Raw genomic sequence first — 23,041 nt, 5'->3', positions numbered from 1 at the left:
TGGAGCAGGATAGTGGGTCGAGGTTGCACTGATGCTGTGGTGCTGCCCAACATCTACTACTACTGCTACTATTATTAGTCATACTTCTACCATTACACATATAATTATTATTATCACATACATATTCTATGATATATGCATGTTACATACATATTATTAATAACCACCCTAAGTAATATTTCTGTTACTACTGCTGTAGTTATTATTGGCATAAACGTTGCTGCTGTGCATCTCTCTCTCTCTGTCCCGTTCTTTTGTAGCCTATCATTTGTTCATATGGATTACTGTAATTTTGTTATGTTGGTCTGTTTTGGACACACAACATCTATTGCACACGAGGTGGCGGATGTTGTATGCTGTAGGGCCCTCTGAGGCAAATCGTGATCCGCGATTATGGGCTTTTTAAATAAAATTGATTTAACTTGACTTGTATTGGTCCAATTTTTCATTTGGCAGCTGAGTTGACCTGTGTCCACAGTGTGCACCTGTGTAGTCTGTTTCCGACACAGAGCCTTGGCAGTACTCTATTAAAAAGCTCCTCCCATTGGATGCTGCCAATCAGCTAATCTGAGTTTGTTGTGTTGCTCTAACTGCACTGCTGCCCCATTCACCAGCAGCGTTTGGTCTACTACTAAAACCGAGTAAAGTTTGCCACCGTCCATAGCTGCTATTATACTACATCGGTAACACTTCAGAATAAATGTTGGAAACTGGACAGGAAATAAGGATCTGTGTAAATTTCAGGAAATGTAGACAAGGTACTGGCTTTATCCGGAGCTTTCAGCTGTTTTTTTTTTTGTTTTTTTTGGGAGGGGTTTTCAACTTTCTTTATTGACTAAGCTAATCAGTTACAGAACAAAGCATACGGAATCATAGACAGAAGGACGAAACAAACAAAAAACAGATCAACTACAGACCTACATAAAATGAAAAGACAAAAACTAAAAGCAAACAAAAAATACAATCACATCTCATAATACCAGGGTTTGTGTTACATACATCATATTATAATCATTTAGTAACTTAAATGTCTTTTGTTCATAACCTTATCTAACGGGGCGCTATATTGCTGAGAGTCGTGAATACAGTGCATTTTTCCTATGAATATGAAACTTTCCAAAAATAATAAAAGGTTGTATTTGGTCCAGTTTGTTATTTTAAATAATATTTCGATTAAAGTATAACACATCAAATGCATTTTATATACATCTTAAACTTCTTCTGTTAGACAGCAGCATTAGTGGAGATGTCAGCTGTATGGCACAGTCTTCCACAACAGATGGAACTGCGTGAATGTTCGTTTCTGACATAAATACAGTTGTCTGACCAAAAAAAGTCAGGTTTCTTGTATCTATCTTATCTGTAAGTGGATCTTTTGGTCAAATAGTTTCTAATGTATGATGTATAAACATATACAGGCTTTAATTTGGAAGTTTGTTGCCGGAAGTTCTCCATGTCAGTCTCTGTGGCTTGGCCAGTGAACACGCGCGTGCTCTGAGAGGATTGTTGTGTGCGGGTCGAATAAGGAGAAAGCGAAACATAGTGAGGATATGAATCACTTGCTAAGTTTGCGTGTCCTCTTGTAACGGGAGGCTTTGCGGCTCATTCGGTCGGTATAACGTTTGTCGGTGTCGGTAGTGGCGGACTGGCTCGTCGCCGTTCCGGCGGAGGGAGTGAGTAAATGAAAGCGTTGTTTGGAGCTGTTGGACAAAGAGCTTTTCTTCCCTCTGACGTTACCATTGTTGCCGAGCGGAGCGCCTGTTTTCTAACTCCCTCAGAGGGACTTTCGGACTGTAAAAGTAAGCCAACTACTCCCAAGTTTTCTGTTTTTGGAACGGGGCATGGAAACGTTGGCTTTAATACTTTATAGTTTAATTCATTCACATATTCAACTAGCTGCTGTAACGACAGGGCTACACTGATGAACGTTAAGGCTAGCTGTAAGTTTACAACAGTGATTTAGCTGTTACCTAAGGTGTTGAATGGGTTTGGTGTCCGTAAATTTCAGTTAAATCTCATTTGCGCAGTTTAAATGAGAACAAGGAAAGCGAGAAAGGCTTTCTTTACGTTACCGAGTTTGGCTTTAACTTGCTCATCAACGCCCTGTAAGTAAAGTCATATTCTTCACAGCCAGCCAGCTTGATCATACCCTATGTTGCTAATAGTAATAACATTACAGAATCGTGTGTAATGTAGCTATTAAATCAGGCTTTTTTGCTTAGATAATATTCACAACTTGATATTTAATGAGTGATTTTCCACATCAACAATGTCCACACTAATCACACACTGTGATCCTGTCTCAGAGTCAGAATCAGGGGACATTTGTGTAGGGTTTGGGGTTGCAGCGGTATACCGGTTTCATATACCGTGATGTGAAAATGTATATTTATCATATTTGTACATTTGCTTATCTAATTTATTGAAGAAAGTGTAACTGCTCAGAGATCCTCACCTATATATATATATATTTTAGCTATTTTCAAAAGTGAAACTTTTAACTCATACTTTGATTTAAAAAAAAGTTTCAGTTTAAAGTATAGTTATAAAATGTTTGTTGAGACAAAAAAAAACTTGTTTTCATTCTTTTAAGAGTGTTTTTGAGTGATAATAGTAATAATTCTGCTGTAGGCTACAGTGACATTGTGAAGCTGTCATATTTTCAGACTGTTATCATGCAGTGAAAATCTTATACTTTTGCAAACCTAGTGTTCACATTCAAGAAATTTGACTCATTCATTGCAAAAATGCTTGTACAGACATAGACATACAGCTAAAACAAGAATGACAAATCAAAACAAAAAGGTACAAAATAGACAGCACTATTGTGTACACATATGTGATCCTGTTTGGAGAGACTCAGTACGTTTACCTACACTGCTAAGTGGAGCTACAGTTATAGCTCGATTAGGTAATTTAGTTTGACAACTGTCCATGTCCCAGTATACAAGCACTGCGGAACAATCCGTTTATTGACAGAAGCATGTCCGACTCCACAATGTTAGATGGAGATATGCCCTCTCTCAGCTAGTTGCAATTGGCCCTTCTGCTGGTCGACCTATTATGTCACATACCAAACAAGTTAGCAAACAGGTTGCATTTCTGTGTCTCTTCATCTGTCCATAAGTGGCTGGTTCTTGCTCTAGCACTCTCCATGTTGATACCTATGTCTTTTGTTTTCTTCCCTTCTTCTTTTGTTTTTATCTGCTTTCTTCTACAAATTTATACTGTTTGACTTCCCAGTCAAAGCCCAGTGCGGGGACCTAGGCCCTGGCCAGTTAGGGTCCGATTGAGGCATATAAATGAAACAGTATATCGACCATCAACTGCATTATTTAGGTATTTTAGTCGGACTTTGAGAAATTTGACTTGGTACAATTTCAGTTGGACTAACAAGATAACATGTATTTTAAAAGTCCATTTTATGGCAGACTTACGCAATAATTAAACTTTTTCTAACATTATGTAAATGTACTGAGTGTCACACCAGACTGCATTCTGAGATCTGGTAATTCGGGGTTGTCTTGCTCATCAGAAGTCATAAAATACAACTCAAAACAGAGTATGGCATATTGGTAGCCTGCTGTTTACATCAGCAGTCCTTAAATCTCCCTGTTGAATTGGATCCCCATGTATACCACTAAGTGCAAGAAGACTGTTGAAAAAGTAAAGTTAACAGATTACACAAGAGGAAAAAATTCTAAATATTAGTTGACTGTAGGCTATCTATACCAAATTCAGAAGTGGTTCTTAAGAAGTCAAAACAACATCTGTTGTAGCGACTTCAGAGAACAAAGGAGTCGCTGAGAGGTTGACGGGGGGCCTGGTACTTTGGATGACACGCTTGACACACTTCACTGAGATCCGAAAATCGTTTAACTGTTTATTAACAAAAGAGGTTCAAGTCATACCAATGTATTAACCCATAACCAAAACAATAAAAGATAACAGGAAACAGCCAGTATGGTATAAACATAAGTGTATGTGAAAGCGGTCAACAAAAAAATACGGCGACCCAGCTCACCCCCACTCTCTCTCTCTCTCATATGCTGCAAAGGTGAGCTGGCTATATCATCTTGTCTCCGCCCATAATCAGGTGACTCACTTATCCCCTCACTCAATATAGTAAAAGAAATAAGCCAATAAATAAATCGTATAATAAGCAAAACTAAACACATAAAAAAAATGTAACTTATGGCCTACAAAATATACCAGAACAAATTCATCCATGGCTCCTACATACATCTGTCACATGTCAAGCTAAACGAAACATGGTACTTTTGCCAAAACATTGGTCCACATTTAGGGAATTCTTAATCATTTTAATTCCCATGTCCGTATAATTTGAGTGTTGCATTCTTTGTGTATTTGAACAGCAGCTATTAGGGCTCAGGCCCAGGTCCACGTGGCAAGCGCTTGTTGAGTTTGCTCTGCCTCTTCTGTTGACAGGTGAGGGGCAGCCTGTGCTCCAGTCATGACCTCTGGGAATGGGAACACTAACAGCAGCCAACATAATGGAGAGAGCAAACCAGCCCAGGCCCTAGTCAAGTCCCACATCCTCACCCATCTGATAGAAGGCTTTGTTATTCAGGAGGGTGCTGAGCCTTTCCCTGTAAGTACTGCAGCTCTGCAGGAGTCAGTGATCACTGCATGACAGAAATGGTCATCAGACACCTGGGAGTTGCTGTCAAAAAAACTGGCCAGTTGACAGGAAATGAATAACAGTTTAGTGGTTTGTTTTCAACCTGTCTGATCAGCTGACTGCTCATGTTTCTTGGCCTGCTGTTAGTGTTGTCACAAGGCAGGTTTCCATTACAGATTTGTGCTAAACTTAAGCAATATTTTTGAAATGTCAATAAAACACAATTGCGAGATGATGGTTTCCATTAAGTGATATTCTGACACTTCTCCTCTGGTGATAACATTCCAGTAACCATGGTGATGGATGATCAAACATTAGCAGCTTTATTTCTATTGCAGCCACGACACTAGCTGCCATTATTTCAAATCCAAGGTCATGTAGGCGTGTTATGAAGCTGTAATCGAAAGGCAAGCTCCTTATATATTGGAGCAGACACGTATGAGGGATTTCTGGGAGGTGATAGTCCACGATTTCACAGGAATTGTGGATTCAAAACTTCTGCTCAACTTTTGAAGAGTTATGTGATGCAATAACAGCTCTGGTAGTTCCTGCAACATCACGAGGGGGCCAGTTCCTAGCAATAAGCACATAGACATAACATCATACGACCTTGAAATGACAAAAAAGTGTTTCCATTGCAGTTTTGCCAAATATGGCTTTTTGGAATTGCCTGAAATAAAACCTCATACAAGCCGCTAACTTTTTTGTTGTAAATGGGAGGTTTTCTTTCCGTAATTGGTTGGTTTCCATTAAACATATTTTATATTCATAAATTCAATTTGTGCAATTTAAGGGGTTAATGGAAACCCACTTACAGTCATATGTAAGCTAGTGACTTGTTGAGTGCAGTGTTATTACTATAAAAGGAAGTGTGAGGAACCATGAAAATTAGTCAAAGTGATCTGATAATGACTCCATCATTTTTAGAGACATGATTTTCTGCATAAATGAATGCAAAGCAGACAGGCTGAGGTGAAACAGAAGATGGAAAACTCGTAAACTGAAAATCACACTGCAGTGCGTTTATCGTTATTTATTTATTCTCCAGTATAATTATGTATTAAAACAATCAGAAAGTGAACTTTTCTCTCACGAATGTATCTGCCCTGATAGTTTCTGACCATCAGGAAGATCACAACTCTGATTTTAAAAGGGATGAGGGATGATAACTTGTAAAACGAGTATCTGGTGCGGATAATGTACTTTTAATTAGCATGAGTATCACCCTGAGAAAAACGTTTCAATATCCATGCCTGAGATAAAGGAAAATAGATAATCAAAATGCAAATTTGGTAGCACGCACACACACACAAAATCTCACTATGATCACAGATGCATGATGGAGCAATGCCTCGACCTCGGTGTGTAGAAAACATCCAAAGTCAGCTGAGTTGGTTAGAGAACTTGGCTCAAACAGGTGGTGGTGCAGTCCCAGGTTACGACTGTCAGGGCCTCTTTTTTCCCTCCATCAGGTTACTATGTGGTTTAAAAGTTATCCAGCATCGTGCTTTTGAGAATAGAGTAACAAGGCTGACACTATGTCCGTGTTAGATCACCTACACGGGCTGTGTCTGCATAATCACCCAGCTTCACTTTTTTGCTTTAAGTATATTAGGCCTGTTATTCTATTTTCATTTAAATTTGTCAATATGGTTGACCTGACACCATTTTCTCTGGCTCATAAAAATAAATAATAGTGTAAGAAATATTACAAATTTGGGTGTGGTTGTGTAACCCCACAACTCTCAGGTGGGGTCGGGGCTTTATAAAATGAACGGGTGTCAGACCATAAGCATCAACATGCAAAAGCACAGCGCAGAAAAAACACAAATACAATGAGGTAACACGCCAAATGAGAGTGAATTTAGGGGTCGGCTTTTTCTTTCACTTTTGGGGGTCAGCTTGTTTACCAACAGCAACCAGTAATCCTGCATAGTATACCTCTAGCAAGAGTGAAACAGAACCATAGAATTTCTTGACCACCTGTCGCGTTTAGTTTCAAAATTTAGGGATGCCCTCACCCCCACCCCTTTCTCTCCAGGCCTCCTGGCATTCTCTTCTGCCATCAGTCAAATCCGTTTTTTTAAACTATCCTTTTATCTGTTCACTTCAGTACTAGACTTTCATCCGGTTTGCCTTATGCAGTTCTCGTACTGAAATGTTGCATTAAAAATAATAACTTTTGCGAGTTAGACAGTGAGGGGAGTTTTTTTCTCTAAGTTGTGTTCTGCTTGCCCCTCTCCTACGCACCTGATTGAAAATAGATTTGCAAAGTTTTCTTTTGTTCCATCCTCAACTATACTATTCAAGGAGAAGCCAGAGCATGCATGGGCATCTTGTTTTTATTGTGTTTTGTGACTAATTTCAGTCTTTATCAGCCGACATAATGAAGTCTGTTATTTTCTAAATGCAGGTGGAACGTCCGTCTTTCTCAATTGAGAGCCTAAGGAGACACACGTCAGACTCTAAGATGGACGGCCTCTCACCAAAGGGTAAAGTTGTGTAGACCAGCTCTCAGCAGCACTGTTCCATTGTTTCTTCCTCAGAGTATATACCTCAAATGTGATAGAATATACAAAACATTATGTTGTCACAGGGCTGCACTTTCTCTCAGTATCAACATATTTCACATGATCTGGTTGGTTCATCATGCTGAATTGCATTATGATAATAATAATTGGACATTTAATCTTCAAACTGATTAACTTTATTTCTTTTTTTGTAAATAGTCACTTATTCTGAATTGGATGCTGCAACAAGTTCCAAAAAAGTTAGGACAGGAGCATGTTTACACAGTGTGACATCATACACGCACACGCACACGCGCACACACACACACACACACACACATACATACATATATATATATAAACTCACACTTTAACTGGAGTATGAGATTGTTTCTTGCCAGACAGCTAGTTTGCATACGTCACCCACCAGTAGGAGCGTTTTATTGTTTTTTTGCAGTGCATTCTGGTAATTATAGGTTGTCTTGAATGAAAGTGTCCTTATTCTCTGTTTTCTCTGCTCAGGTAGGACCACTTCCAAAAGTATTTGCCTCTTTCTACTGCAGAGACAGAACTGTTTAATTAAAAGACCATCTGTCTTGCAGTGAAATGCTTCATTAAATAATTATAATTTTCATTCAATTCTGATATACTTATCTTCAAACATCCACTATCCAACCCACATTTTTTTTTACCAGAACCAAACCTTGAAATAAAATTAAGACAAAGTATCGCCCTCGAATCACCTGTATGTGCTTGTGGCTTGCAGGTACTCGACCTGATGCATGCCTCTGCTGTTTGTCTTTGTCCAGCTGACTGAATTCATTGTGTGCTCCCTCAGAGTTTAAGGCCCAGCAGGAGCCCATGCTGACCTGTGAGCTGTGTGGCAGGATGGATTTTGCCTACGTCTTCAAAAGGTCCAAGAGGTTCTGTTCTACAGTGTGCGCCAAACGGTGAGGCAAGACAGGAGGACAGTACTGTCCCTTAGTCTTCTTCATTTCTTCAGTGTAAAAAGTTACATTTAGAACCTTTAAATATATATCTGGCAGCTGTCAGACACTCACTGCTGGTGCGCCCCAAAAATGTTATACATTCACACACTCTGATTGTGACTCACATATGCAGTGAAATGCTGCACTGTGCAGCCAGACTGTGAGCTTTGGTTTGGCACAGACAGACACCTTACAGAGCAGCTGTAAATACATGATGTACATATCAGGAGCTTACTGATGTAATATCCCATCAGGCTGTGCAAATAAACAGTAATAAAGATGAACTAGCTAATATTCACCATCAGGCTGACGTCTTTACGATGAGTTCCAGCTCACTTTGTTTACTGTTTTGCAGCTACAATGTGGGATGCACAAAGAGAATGGGTCTCTTTCCAAACCGCAAAACCACCCTGGAGAACATGAAGAAACAGAGAGCACTGAATGAAAACCACAAAAACTGCAGTTTAGAGTCTAAAAAGAAGGTGAGAAAACTGAGCTTTTGACTTTTCATTTTCAGGATTTCAGTATGTTAGATGCAAATACAATTTCAACAGGAACTAAACACCCCACTTCTGACTTCTGTGCCTCCTCCCTGGAAGGCGAAAAACTATTCAACCAGGGAGAGTGGCTAAGGATACGTCCACATTACTCCATATTAATTTAATATGCCTCAGAATTGCTACATATCAGCCTGACATCCTTATTAACCTTCATTTTTAGCAGCCCTAAAACGGAGAAGTTTGAAAACACATCCTCTTATTTCAAAAACTCCAGTGCTGCATTTTACTGCAGACGGGCAGAAATGGAACAGTTTGGAAATGCTGATGCGGTCACCCGTTTGCTGATTGGTCACGCCCAAGTCAGGAAATGAGCCTCGACTACCCGGCGTTATTTTTACATAGATAACGAATTACAGGCATTGCTGACTTTGTCTCTGCTAGCAGCTGTTGTGCGGTTAAATTTTGCATCTAATCATTGCTTGTAGCAATGATTCTTGTTTACACCAGCTCACGCATGCGCAGTGTACCTGAATGGCCATGTGATGTGCATTTTAGGGCATGTCTGTATGGATGGAGATTAAAGCTGCAACACTGGTAAAACGTTTATATGGACAGAGATTGTTTTTGTTTGAGTCCATCTTAAATTTAAAGCAGAGTAATGTGGCTGTAGCCAGTCACTCCTCCATCGGGCCTCAATTTGCGCTTACAGTCTATTAACGGCACAACAAAAAATCCATACACATAGGTTTTCAACTAAAAAAAGTGATTTGGGGGTTGAGTTACTCTTGAAGTCTTGGCTCCTCTCGACTTAGGCCACATTTAGACGAAAACAGCCCTACTAAAAACGGAAAAGTCTTTCCGTCATGTTTTTAAAACATATTATGATGTCATTGATAACATGATAACACTGAATAATAACATTGTGAGAAAGATCCTCGTGTACATGGATCCACAAAAACAACCAAAAACGCAGTAGCCAGGTCAGTAGTTAGCAGTGTAACGTTGTGATGACACACCACAGATGAACACCACTTGCATGTGTGAAGTGCAGCCATGATGTCACTGCTCTCACAGGATCCATGCTTTGCCAGTTTACAGGGCAACAAAAGAGGTGTTTTCAAAAGATTACTCTGGAACCCGGTTTCAAAAGTTTGTGTTTTCATGGCGAAAACACCGTTGTCATGTAAACGAAAGGCCAAACCACAACAAAAGTTTAATGTTTCATGCAAGAACCGTTACCATATCAACAGCTCCTTAGTCTTTGATAGAAGTGTAATATTGAAACCTGTCTGACTACTTCCTGTGTGCAGAAGCCCTCTGCCTCTGCTGCTGCTGCTGCTGCTGCTGCTGCGTCTCTGTCCACTGGTCAGTCACTTCACCCTGCACAGGGGGAGTCCAGCCAATGTTCAGACTTGTCTGGCTACAAAAGACCTCCATCCCCCCCGTCGGCCATGCAGCCCCACACCTTCCTGCCCAGTGACCCCGGCCAGTGGAAGATAGAGGACGTCTACGAGTTCATCTCCTCTCTGCCAGGTGGGCGCTGCCTCAGCTCCTCCGGGATTTTATTTGTTCATATCCAGATGTTGTGCAGATTGTTGCTTCAACATAGGCCCCTGGTTGAATTGGTTGGACACTGCTGTATCATGTTTATCACCTTTGAAGACACTGAAAACTTGTTTTCAGTGTTTCACTGTAAGCAGTGAATACACTATTTTCTGCCAGAATTCAGTTTTATTTTATTTATTTATTTACTCATGTTGTTCATCAGGTTAAAAATGTTTGAAAAGATGAAACCACACCTATACCTATATTTATACATGATGAACACCAACAGGCTGAGTATAGTTACCAAGTGACAATCAACAATTCAAAAAATGACATAGCAAATACACAGAAAAAGTTCATTGGGAGAGAAAAAATGTGATGTCAAGGCCAAAGTACAAAATGATTGATGAAAACATTGTATTCAAGATTCCTTGTTTTGAAATTAATCTTTATATCAAAATACTTTATACTGAAATCCATCATCAGTTTACATCACCTATATTCAAAGTTGTATAAAATTGAGATTAAGGGAGAACTGAAGTATTCTCCAATACATGAAACAGACACCTAAAAAACAAATTAAATTCCATTAAAGGAAAATGGACAAATTCCAATAATTAATTAATAATTCCAATAAAGGAACAAAAATCCCACGAGGAAAGACACTCACCTGTTATATTAACAAACAACCCTGTTATATTAATAAACAAATTTACACAATTTGTGTGTCAGAGCCGAGAACACATACAAAAGCCATTACAATAACACCATAATAATTTAATTTAGAAGAAATGTTTAATCTCATCCTCTTGATTTTAACCTCTGGGTGTCAGAGTTCGGAGGGTGAAGATATAGAAACTCTCTAACTCTGGAGTCAGAGAGGATTCAAATCTCCTCCTCTAATGTGCTGGATGTCAGTGTACCTCAGAGCGGCCACAGGGTGATCAGCCTCTCTGAAATGCACCACCAGGTTACACTAAATCACATAGCTTGTGGAGCAGGATATGATGCTTTTTATTTTCAGGGTTTTGCCTGTTAACGGGTTGGTGTATGTGGTAGGGGTCAACCGATATTGGTTTTTCAGGGCCAATACTGATTATTAGTAGTTAATGACACAGATAAACAATATTTGGAACCAATATGCATTTACAATAAAAATGAAAATCTTTCTTTCAGTATTTAGAATTTGAAATATAACAATATAACAAACTCCAACACAAAACTCTGTATATGCCTTTAGCGAATGTTTAATCAAAACTGAAATGTTCAACATCATAAATGGCAAGCTCCCAGCAACTTTTTTTTATAATTTTAAGCAAAAATTTAAATAAAAATGAATAAATAGAAATAGCTCTCTGTGGTTTTACAAAGTAAAAGTTCCTCCCTTATCACACTCTTTGCAATTTTAAATTGATTCATTTTATTGGCAATGATTAAAATAAAACACCCTTACAGATAATCGGCAAAATGCTAAATATCAGCCCCAATAATTGGCCAGGCCGATAATCTGTCGACCTCTAGTATGTGCTACACTTATATGTAAAATTACACTGAGAGCATGAACCACCCCAACACTGTTTCCAGGCCAGTCAATCAGATCTAAACAGAGTTTGTAGTGCACTCTTAATATCAAAGTATTTAATTCTCCAAAACAATCCTTTACTCATGAGAAAATAGCTGTTTCTTGTAAAGCAGCATTTCTGATGGATCGCAGACGTTTTTTCTTCCTTTCTCTTATAAAAAAATGCAGTAAATGAAGATGTTGTGCCTACATACAAATACAGAGAACTCTAATACCAACCATGTAAAGAGGTGACAAATGAGTGCAGTAAGCCGTCCTGGTGATTATCATGAGACATGAGTGCAGCACTCTGCAGAGCTGACTGATGTTGCTCTGTGTCTGCAGGGTGTCTGGAGATCGCTGAGGAGTTCCGTTCTCAGGAGATCGATGGACAGGCCCTGCTGCTGCTCAAGGAGGACCATCTCATGGGAACCATGAACATCAAACTTGGCCCTGCGCTCAAGATCTTTGCCCAAATAAGCACGCTCAAAGACTCGTAGCCCACCCCACCCTCCACAGACTGCTGTCAGAGGAGGCTCGGCTGTGATGGACACACACCATGTGCTCAGGATCCCACATGGTGACCAACATGTGAGTTGAGTTCAGGTTCTGAGCCAGAATAGTTTGCTGGACTTTTTTTCCTGTTGAAGACGAGGACATCAGCTGGAACTGTCCCACTCACCTTTTACACTGGTAACTTTACTCTGGCACTGCTTTAGGAAAACTGCAGCCCATAGTTTGACCAGACTGTCCTGTTAGGTAGGCTGTGTTGGGAAAAGTGTTTCTTTGAGAACATGTTGTTTTCATAATTTATGACTGTTGGGTTCCTGCAGGGGAGCTTGAAGGTTAGCTGTTGATTTGTTGTAGCGTTTCTCACAGGAGGATGACTGTGGAGTGTGCTTGCTGTTTCAAATAACAAACCTGCTTGATTACAGGATCAAAGCCATGAGCATCCTGTGCAGACCTAAAGTCAGTTCATACTACCTACATATGAAGGCCCTGCAAAAGACTGAATCAGTCCTAAAACCCAGAAATGGGTTAGCATTTCAGCACCTCCGGTTTCTTCGTCTCAAAGTCAGTGGTTTTTTGAATGAGGTTTTGGTTAGAAGCCTAAAATAAGGTCTGTGGTTAATACAAGCTGAAGAGACTTTCACATTTTGTTCTAATGGAAAACCTTGAAAATCAGACATTTTTTTATGAATATGTCTGAGAGTAGAATAGAATGATAAATTATTTTATGTGCCGTATTGGCTAAATATTTAAACTTAGAAGCCAAGAACAGCCATGATTGCAAATATTCTTCAGTGCACGAAGAGTGGTATTAAATCAGAGTGCTAACAGGCTGCTAAACACCAGTGAAAAGGCGATGCCAGAATGTTTCACTAGACTAGAAAACACATCGTGAGTTGGTCGTTAGCCCAAGTTTTGAGCTGTAATCTGGCAGTAAAAAGCAGCTGTGTGTCTGAGCTTCGCTGTGTTCTGCGCTCTGTAGATTGTCCTGCTGCGTTGTCCTTAGCATATCACATGCCTAAATAATTATAACCAGTTAATTATTAATACATTAATTTTAGGTCCTGATAGTATGTTTGCTTCATTAGGAATTTGCAAGATTCTCTTATAACATCCTTGAAAATAAAAGTGAGTGCTTGAAAAAGTACTTGAAAGCCCTTGAATTTGACTTGCCCATGTGCATACAAACTCTGTAACAAGTGGCTAAATGAGAGACTACAGAACGTCGTCACCCCGAGCCACGCTAAACTCCGTCCTACAGCCTCGTTGTGGAGGGAATGTGGAGTTATAGGACCATAGTGTAGTTAGCTTATAGCCTAATGTTAACTTTTCACTTCTGGTGATTGGATTTAGCTTTCAAAAATCCTGAAAGTGCTGTTCATTTGTAAAGATTACCTTGCTGAGCAAAATGTGTCTGTATGTGTGTTTGCCACAGAGCTTTTTTTTTGTAATAATCTAACATCCATTGCAAAAACCCAGAGGCTTTTTGATGAGGGAACCAGGACAAAGCTAACTGCATCAGCCTAAAGTAAAAACTCATCCCTGGGGCCCTCTATGCTTTCTCCTTGAACTCAAGACATTTCAGTCACTGAGCAGAACCTAAAATTCAGTACAGGAAGAATTTTGAAAATCTTAAATTAGTTGATTGTAGCTATCTTTTGAGCAACTTTTTAAAAAATGGCAGCAGGAAGGTACATGAGAAAAATCATGATGCTACTCTAACTTAGAACGGTCTCTTCCATTAAAATGAATACAAACCATCTCAAATTAAAGATCAAAGGTGTGAAACACAGGAGAAGGATGGAATATAAATTTGATCTATCATCTAACCGGAACCTAGCCCCCCCGCAGTGCACTGAAACCACACCAGATGATACAAATTGATGCAAAACAGACGCTGTTGCTCGAACTACAGGCTGTTCTTCTGCATTCTACACTTTGAGAAAGTATAGAAGTGAATCTAGAAACAGACTCCTCGAAACCTCTGTCTCTGTCTGTCTCTGTCTTTGTCTCGCTCTCTATCTCTGTCTCTTTCTCTGTCTCTCTTTAGATCAAACCAAAAAACTATGCAGTACTGATTTAATATAACCAAGACTGTGTCACTGCACTGCCTATTTCTCACCTCAGATGTTTTTAGAATCCTATTTTAAGTGCCCTGTTTAGCTTTAATGATAATGAACAGTGAGTGGGCACCATACTGCTTCCTGCAAACAAGTCCAAAAAAAAAAAGATCAGACTGTAAAAATAGATCAAACAGTAATCTTTGATTGTACACAATTGTTTCCATTTCAGTGGAAGAGATTTCTCTTGGTGATGCCATCAGATTGAGTTGACTAGAGTTTAGTTGTTTTGTGACTTCATGTACCATAAATCCAGAATGTGTGCTTGGTCTTTGAATTGGAGGACTGGGAGCAGCAGGACAGTTCCGGCCTAACATCATCAGAAGGTCTAGAGAAAAGCCATCCAACAACTCAAAAGCTATCTAATGACACTGACACAGAGTGATGCAGGAATGAGTCCAGGTTCCCTCGTCTCACAGTTGATGTGTTTTTGGCCAGAAGTCTGAAATAAGGCCTGTGGTTAACACAAGCTGAAGAAACTTTCATGTTTTGTTCTACTACATAAAATACATCAGTAAATAGCCCCCTGTGAACTCTGAAGCTTTTATGTGTTGTTGAAGTCATACAACTGTGATGTCAACATCAGCTTTTTACTTCTGGTGATTGAATTTACACTTCAAAAATCCTGAAAGTAGTGTTCATTAGTGAAGATTATCCTGCTGAACAAAATGTATAAGTATCATAAATGTTTGTTTGCCACAGAGCTTATTTTCTGCAATGATGCAAAATCCAATGGAAAAACCCCAGAGGCTTTTTGTCAAGGTTACCAGGGCATTGTTAACTCTATGTTGGACTACAAAAAAGAAAAAAGAAACCCTGCCATCCCTGCCTCACTCTGTTGTGGCTTATTATTTATTGTTCAACAACCATTAATGAGGTCCAGACCAGTTCTGTGTGTAAACAAGACAGATTTGAAGTAAGTGGATGACTTTTTCACTCGTTACAGTCCATTATTATCTCTGTTTCCAGTCCTTATGCCAAGCAAACTAAACATGTCCTGGGCCTGTCTCTGCTGAACACAGAGAGGAAGCCCAGGAGGAAATTTCAAAATAAAAACTAACCCTGATACCACTGTACACAAGAATTTTCCCTCAATATCAGACCACTCACAAAACACCTTGATTGAATGGCCAGTTGCTTAGTTGTGATAATTTAAGATCCACCGGCCTGAAAACAGATACTGATGACTTTAGGTTTTGGAAATCATAGCACTGACTCAATTAAGCTCATGTTTTCAGGTAGAGGCTGATCGATACTTCTGTGTCACAGTGTCTCTGTACAGGGGCTGGACAGGACAACATCAACACATCTCTAATGGAACGTAACGCAGCGTAATTTTCTCTTCACTGATGGAGTAGTTAGCAGGAATGTTGGCCCACATTTCATTAGATGATTGAGTTCTGTCAGTTTTGTCCAATAGGTATCTGCTAAGGCTAGCAGTATTCTCTCCTACATGTTTCTTGTTGAGAAAAGCTTTTTTTTCATGTAGTAAAGCCATTTTTATGCAGACGTTGTGTTCACCCTCACTGATGCAGCTTTGTATCAAACTGTGGAGGAGAATGAATGCAAACATGAAATTTCTCATGTTCAACTGTAGGCTTGGGTGGTATGTAATATTTCATGCCTTCATACCTTTCTGAAATTTCACTGGGGTACACAGTATATGACGGTATAAGTGTGAGGCACTAACTGTCCCCCTAATAAATACACAATAGCAAAAACATGTGAAGAAAAGTAATATTCTCACACCTATTTTCCTTATTATTCACTCATTCAAACTCAACAGAAACAAAATAGAACTCACTTGTATGTCTTGGTTACTCTTGTTAAATAATCTAGTTAGTAAGTCTACTGTTTCACCAATCACCAGCTTCGGTTAACATGCTGTTATTCCCCACAGTCTCTCTCTGCCTTCTGGCTGTCGGCTGTTTACAGTCCTGTAACTTCTCCCTCCACCATTAGGCATCGCTGTGTCTTTCAGCTCAGCTGCCTGTTTTACCCATAGAGACCGGGGACTGAGCTCTGGTGGTGTGCGCTGTGCACTACATACAGTGAGTTTAATAGAAAGAGAAGCGCTTATATTTATGATGGTATTGAAAAAATATACCTTCAGGATTTCTAAAAGCCTTGGTATAATGTAATACTGTGATTCCGCCCAAGCCTATTCCACAACACTGCTACTCAGTGATGCAGCAGTGATATTACAGTGATCAGGTAAAGTCTATGCACACAGGAAATAACCGCCATAAGTGCCTATGGTGACACAGTGACACAGAAGTATGATTCAGCCTTTAAAAACTGTGTGAAAGCCTCTGAATATTTTGTATGTCATGGGATTATACTTTTACCAAAGTCAAGTGTCACTGCTGAACTGCTGTCACTAGAAATGTGTTCAAGCCGAGGTGTGCATTTTTCATGATGTCCTGGTTTCTTAGAGATGATATTAAATGTTTGAACAGTTGTTTCCCAAAGGAGCCTGTCTGCTGGACCAAATGCAAACAAGTCTGGAACCTCTCACTTCATTTTCCATTTGCAAGGGCTGATATCAACAGGTTATTAACATTTAACAATGATGCTGGAGTTAGCTGTCCATTCAGCAGTTAAGGGGAGAGTAAAGGTGCATGCTTAATAACTGATCCTCAGCTTTTTGCACCCCCTGAGGTGAAAGCGTGTTAGATGTTTAAAGTAAATCTTCAGCGCTGTGTTTATCCCACTTTCACTTTTGTGAAACCTTTATTCTATTTGTGAAAACGCAAAAAAAGGGAGTTTTTCACATGCTGACCACAGTGGACCAGATCTACGTACATTAAAAATGACTACTTAGACGGCTCAAAGTTGGACTAGATTATTCCAGAGAAGCTAAAGATTATTTAAAACACGAAAAACAACAACAACAACAAAAAAAAAAAACCAAGAAGCGCTGTGCACAGCTGTTCCTCTCTCCTGGGTGCCAGCCGGTGCAGAGTAACAATCAACCAAAGAAATGAAAGTTCCAGTTCACAGCAGGATGCTCAGGCTGAAACCTTGATGAATAGTTCACATTAAAAGCAAAAGAAAGAGCGAACTAGGCATTTCGCATATTGCTTCATCACTTTTGCTGACAGGGAATGACGTTCAATGAAATGATTAGATTTTGGTGGTCGAAGGTGAAGGTCACAGCGACATTGCTCATAAAACAATAATTCAAGAATTCATACGCTAATTATGACAAAATTACACACAAATGTCTCAAAGGATATACTGATGAAATGATGGCATTTTATAACTGACATCATTCCTGAGGAACAGAAGGGGACACATTTGGTCAGATACTTGGTGACACTAATCACCATACCTATATACAGTATATACACCATATACACTATATACACACATATATATATATATATATACTATCCAATTACTTTTTTATGATTTTTTTCCCCAACATACTACACTATGACCTTTTTTATTAATTGTAGAACGACATACTATTCTTTGACATTTTTTGACTGACATAATATATTATGGGGTTTTTTCATGACCTTTTGTCCGACATACTATATGATGACATTTTTATGATTTTTTTGATTGACATAGGCTACTATACTATGAAGTTTTATCTTTTTTTGACTGTCATATGATAGTATGATATTTTAATGATTTTTTTGATCGACATACTAAAACATGACCTTTTTAATGAATTTATGAACGACATACTATACTATGACATTTTTATGATTTGCTGATTGACGTACTAGATCCTGCTTGATGCGACCTTCTTGATGTGAGGGTCTAAGGTCAGAGGGATATCATACGCTGTAAAGCCCTCTGAGGCAAACTGTGATTTGTGATAATGGGCTTTATAAATAAAATTCACTTGACTTTGTTTGACTATAATATGACATTTTTAACCATTTTTGACCAACATACTACAGTATAACATTTTCAGGATTTTTTGCCCGACATATTATGGTATGGCATTTTTTGATTTTTGAATGTGACATTTCTTTATCATTATTAGAATGACATACTATGCTTTGACGTTTTTATGTTGCTTTGATAGACATACTATCTGGGGTTTTTTCCATAATCTTTTGACCCACATACTATAAGATGACATTTTAGTGTTATTTTATTTAGTTTTATTTATATTTTGACTGAAATACGAAACTATGACATTTTTATGAATTTTTGACCCACATGCTATGCTATGACGTGGTTTGGATTTTTTGACCGACATGCTATGACATTTTTAGGATCTTTTGATTGACATGATATACTGTGAATTTTTTAATGAATTTTTGAAGAACATGCTATTGTATGACATTTTTATGATTTTTTTGAATGATATACTTTGTTATGACATTTTTCTGAATTTTTAAATGAATGCTATACTATGACGTTTTTATAATTTTTCTTGACCGACAACATAGTATGACATTTTTATAATTTTTTCACCGATATACTATACAATGATGTTTTTATCATGTTTTGACTGATATACAATACTATGATTTTTTTTGACTGACATACTACACTTTAATAATTATAATATATCATAAATACAGTTTCTGGCCATGTATCCCTTGTTATAATATATTCTAATCTCTGTGTCTCTCTCTCTCTGTCTGTCTATCTGTCCCGTAAACTTTAATTTTCAGGTTGTTTTCTTGTTGGCATGTGAATGTAACACACACAAAAAAAACTGACGTCAATCCAGATTTTAAGGGGTTAAATTTATCTCTTTTTTTTTTACCAGTTAGAATAAAACATTGCAAGTCTGTATTTATTCCCCGTGGTTCACGCCAGACTTCATCCGCTTTAATAACAAAAAAACATCTTGCAGTTCCAAACCCACAAATATATTAAACAAATTGTCTGACATCACTGTGAATATTCTAAGAATAATTTTACTGATTTATTTTCCCCGATGTAAAACAAAATCAAAATATTTTTGAACTTCAGTTTTACATGATCACAATTCATTCAAGTACAAATGAATCTGATTCTGGCTGCAGCCATGACAGTAATAAATTATCCATGAAGGCACACTCAGTAGTTCACATGAAATAAAGAAACAGGATCAAACCCACATAAAGCTCAACAACCCGCAAACATTCTTAATGAGATGACGTGTAAAACATACACACTGACGCGACAAGAATCTGTCCAAAGAAAGAGTCTGACACATTATCATTATTGTGACTGAATAAGGCCATAAGCTGCTGCATTATCAGACTGACTTGATGTGACAGGAGAAGAATGTGGGAGTCAGGAGGAGCAAATGATAAGAACCTGATCATAGATTGGTGCCAAATAACAGTTGTCATTACCTTCGATATAGAAATGTATTTAACGGAGGTGACAGTGGACAAAGGGATCAGTTCAGTACAAACATTTCATGAAGCACATTGTGTTAGAAAGGTACACCGGGCCCCTCCTCACAAAGTCTCTGTGAAGATGCATGTGGTAAATCAGGGGTTAAAACTTGCCAGTATGTTGCACTGCCTCCCCCGCCCTAGTCAGTGACATCACACCTGGTATTCATGTTTATATGGAGCCCCTCTGGTGACATTTGATTAAAAATAATAATAATAATTCAACCTCTGTAATGGGATGGTTGTCTGCTTTGGAGGTGTCAGGTTTAGATTGGTGCCATTTATTATTCATGAAAAAAAGTAATTACATTCAACTTTTATTTTCAAGAGTATAAATTGTATAAATTGTTATTATTGTCATGGCGAACATAATGTCAATAATAATGCTATAAGAGGCCGGAGGAGCTACGTGAAGCTGGACACGTCACTGATGGAGATGCTAAATGAAATAGGGCAGTATGGAGCGGAGAGAGAGAGAGAGAGAGATTTGCAAAGCTTGAGGTCTACTTTTAAGTATATATCTCATGGCCACACTTTAATTATCTTAATTAATCTTATCCAGAGTATGTTTGAACTCCAAGGGCCAGCTTAAAGATGGTCCTGGATCAGAAGGATCTGGATTTGGAAATCCCAGGTTTTGCTGTACAGGGTCAGTTCATCCCTTTGATTTTGGTGCCAATTTTTAAACCACCACTGGATGGCCTCACCCTTATCCAAATTTTTCAAGATTACCAAATCCAGACAGCCAGCGCTCTGACTGGGACTACACATCTCAAAGCAGACTATCTCTGTGAAGAGCGAGCAGCAGAGTAACAGTGTGTGTGGGTTCACTGAGATGTTTTTATTGGAAAAGACAGAAAACAGCACGAGTAATGCAGCTCTTACAAACTGCTTTGATATTAAGTGACCAATGAAAATGAAAATGAAAGTAATTATCTCAAAGATTTTTATTTCAGTCACTATCTGTCAGCGAATGAGGTAACTCAGCAGTGACTGAGGTTATGGCACGCCGATGAAAGCTCTTGCATTTGCAGTTTAAGGACCTGGATATAGATAAATTGACCAGCCTGGTTTCAATATGCTAGCAAACACTGCAGCTGGTGATTATCACCCAGAGAATGAAGCTGAGATCTTTGAAATTAGAACTTGAGATCATTTTGATTGCTTTTGACAGATATTTAGAGGAATCGCTACAATACCTTTTCTAACATTCTTTTACTGCACTTTTCTCCTGGATTTGTTTAACAGTGACTGTGGTATGTAGAAAAAGTAGATATTAGACTACCCATTAAGCCTTTCGGTAATGTATTTAAAAAAAATAAAGAAATTTGTTCCCGTAAAATAATCCCAAAAATAGCTAATAGAGTTACAATAACAAAGATCTCTCTTTGGTGGCCTCGTGGCAATAAGCAGTAACTGCAGTGTGTTTACTGGCAGACTAAGCTTTGAAAACAGGCTGGAGAATTTATGTATTGGAATAATTATAAATCTGGTTCTGAATACTGCAAATGTGTGGGCTTTCATCAGTGGGCCACAGGCTCAGTCAGCATTGTGTTAGCTCATTCGATGTTAGCGACTCAACAGACATTCATTAGAATGAAAATCTTCAAAATGCAGTGATAACTTTAATTTGAACTTTTATATGAAAGACGTTTCTAGCAATTTTATCCCACATGCTGTTTTCTGTCTCTTCAAATAAAACACTTAGTGACCCAAACTGACTTTTCCTCCTGCTCTTCACGGAGCTACTAGCCAACATTGTGATCTGTAGTCCCATTTAGAGGACCAATAATCCACATTTGGTAATCTTGAAAAGTTTGTATCTGGACCAGGGTGATCTGATCCATTGTTGGTTCGAAAAACCACTACAAAAGTAAACAAACAAAACAAACTGGGCCCTGGACCTGGGAGATTTCAGAATCTAAGAATCTCTGTTTTACAGCTTGGTTATGTCAGCAGCTCTGGCCATCAGTTATGATAATGCTGTTCTATTGCTTCATCATTCAAATAGTTCTAATATGGTGAGAAACATGCAGTCAGACAGGTTTGAAACAAACCAACTGCTTGTATTTTTTTGTGGCTAACACTAAGCGTGAACACTCGACACTGATGGAGCTCAGTCAGTGCACGGGACAGCTGGATGTGCAGCTCAGTCAGTGCACAGGACAGCTGGACGTGCAGCTCAGTCAGTCCACCAGGTCACATGTGAAGCAGAACACTGGACTGTAAACTTAAATGAATGTTTACAGACAGTTTGGGCAAAACATTTTATCATTCACTTTTTGTTTTGTTTTTTTCAAATAAGTCTGACTAACACTAACGTTAATTTGCTCTGTGTGTACAGAGATAAAGCCAAAGCTGTTCCTCCAAAAAACATGACTGACTGAGCAGCTGCTTCAAAACACTCCGCCCTGCTCACGCCTGCAGAGGAGAGTGTTACAAGGCTGTGTGGACTGGAAGATTTACTGATGAGTGACACAAAAAAGTTAGCGAACAATTAGTAAAAGTTACAAGAAAATTTCCTGAAAATTAGCACACAAAAAAGTCTAACAAACAATCAAGGACATGACCTTTAAAAAAAGGCTGAACATTACATAAAATAATTTTAAACACAAATTTAGAATAATTATAAATGCAGATTTCAGGACATTTTTCCCTTTTTTAAATTTTTTTTTTCTCTTTTCTTTCTTGCATCATTTTTCTTGTCAACTTTTTCTAATTCTTGCAATTTGCAGAACATTTCTTGTCAAGTTGCTGATTGCCTTTTTTGTGTGTTTTGGAAAGAAATTAAATCTGTTTCAAAGCTTATAAATGTCTGTGACAAGTGTCTGACCACAGCACACAAAACATGATGTGAATCCAGGTTTCAAAGGGTTAACTGACAGTAAATATTATATGGCTGACAGGAGAGAGAATAGGCTGGAAAGAGAAACAAGCTTAGACAGAAAATCCTTAACGCAATGCCAGTGCCACAGAGCCAAGTCTGATCCAGAGTAGGGCTTCCTTGGATTGGACTTGGCTCTGACATGTCAACACATGGACACAGGTCCCCTAGGGGCTGTCTGGTGGTGTCTGGCACAGGGGCGTTGGCGGTGGAACCTCAGAGTCCTGTGAGTTGTGATCAAGCACCAACCTCCAAGGCCAAAAAAATGAAGCCAATAAGGAAGTGCCAGAAACTGCAGTTCCTCTTATGGCCACTTGAGGCTGGCTCCAGAACAGTCAATCCTCAAAGATTCCCACGTTAAAATGTCCAACTTTAAAGCAGAAATAAACATGTTTATAGCCTGGTACAGACAGGGGTGTG

At 38.7% G+C, this 23,041-nt stretch overlaps 1 protein-coding gene across 2 annotated transcripts; it reads left to right on the top strand.

Annotated features, from left to right (window-relative positions):
* Window positions 1–1,546: 1,546 nt before the first annotated feature.
* Window positions 1,547–12,804, top strand: LOC121947309 (polyhomeotic-like protein 2). Of its 2 annotated transcripts, XM_042492296.1 has the most exons (8): window positions 1,547–1,799; window positions 4,058–4,096; window positions 4,450–4,612; window positions 7,056–7,134; window positions 7,991–8,102; window positions 8,497–8,623; window positions 9,952–10,174; window positions 12,093–12,804. In XM_042492296.1, exons 3-8 carry the CDS (start codon window positions 4,475–4,477, stop codon window positions 12,245–12,247), a joined length of 834 nt encoding a protein of 277 aa, XP_042348230.1. In that variant the 5' UTR covers window positions 1,547–1,799; window positions 4,058–4,096; window positions 4,450–4,474; the 3' UTR covers window positions 12,248–12,804. The 2 variants fall into 2 exon arrangements, with proteins under 2 accessions (XP_042348230.1, XP_042348229.1); XM_042492295.1 differs by lacking the exon at window positions 4,058–4,096.
* Window positions 12,805–23,041: the final 10,237 nt, after the last annotated feature.

Source organism: Plectropomus leopardus, chromosome 8 (assembly GCF_008729295.1).
Source record: "Plectropomus leopardus isolate mb chromosome 8, YSFRI_Pleo_2.0, whole genome shotgun sequence".
Taxonomy (NCBI): Eukaryota; Metazoa; Chordata; class Actinopteri; order Perciformes; family Serranidae; genus Plectropomus; species Plectropomus leopardus.
The sequence above is the reverse complement of the archived record's forward strand: the minus strand, read 5'-3'. Positions and strand labels throughout refer to the sequence as shown.

Excerpts from the sequence above, each read along its gene's own strand:
- LOC121947309 (XM_042492295.1), top strand. The coding sequence starts at position 4,475 with ATGACCTCTGGGAATGGGAACACTAACAGCAGCCAACATAATGGAGAG. Across the intron at positions 4,613-7,055 it reads AGGGTGCTGAGCCTTTCCCT|GTGGAACGTCCGTCTTTCTC; the intron begins GTAAGTACTGCA and ends TTCTAAATGCAG. Across the intron at positions 7,135-7,990 it reads GGACGGCCTCTCACCAAAGG|AGTTTAAGGCCCAGCAGGAG; the intron begins GTAAAGTTGTGT and ends GTGCTCCCTCAG.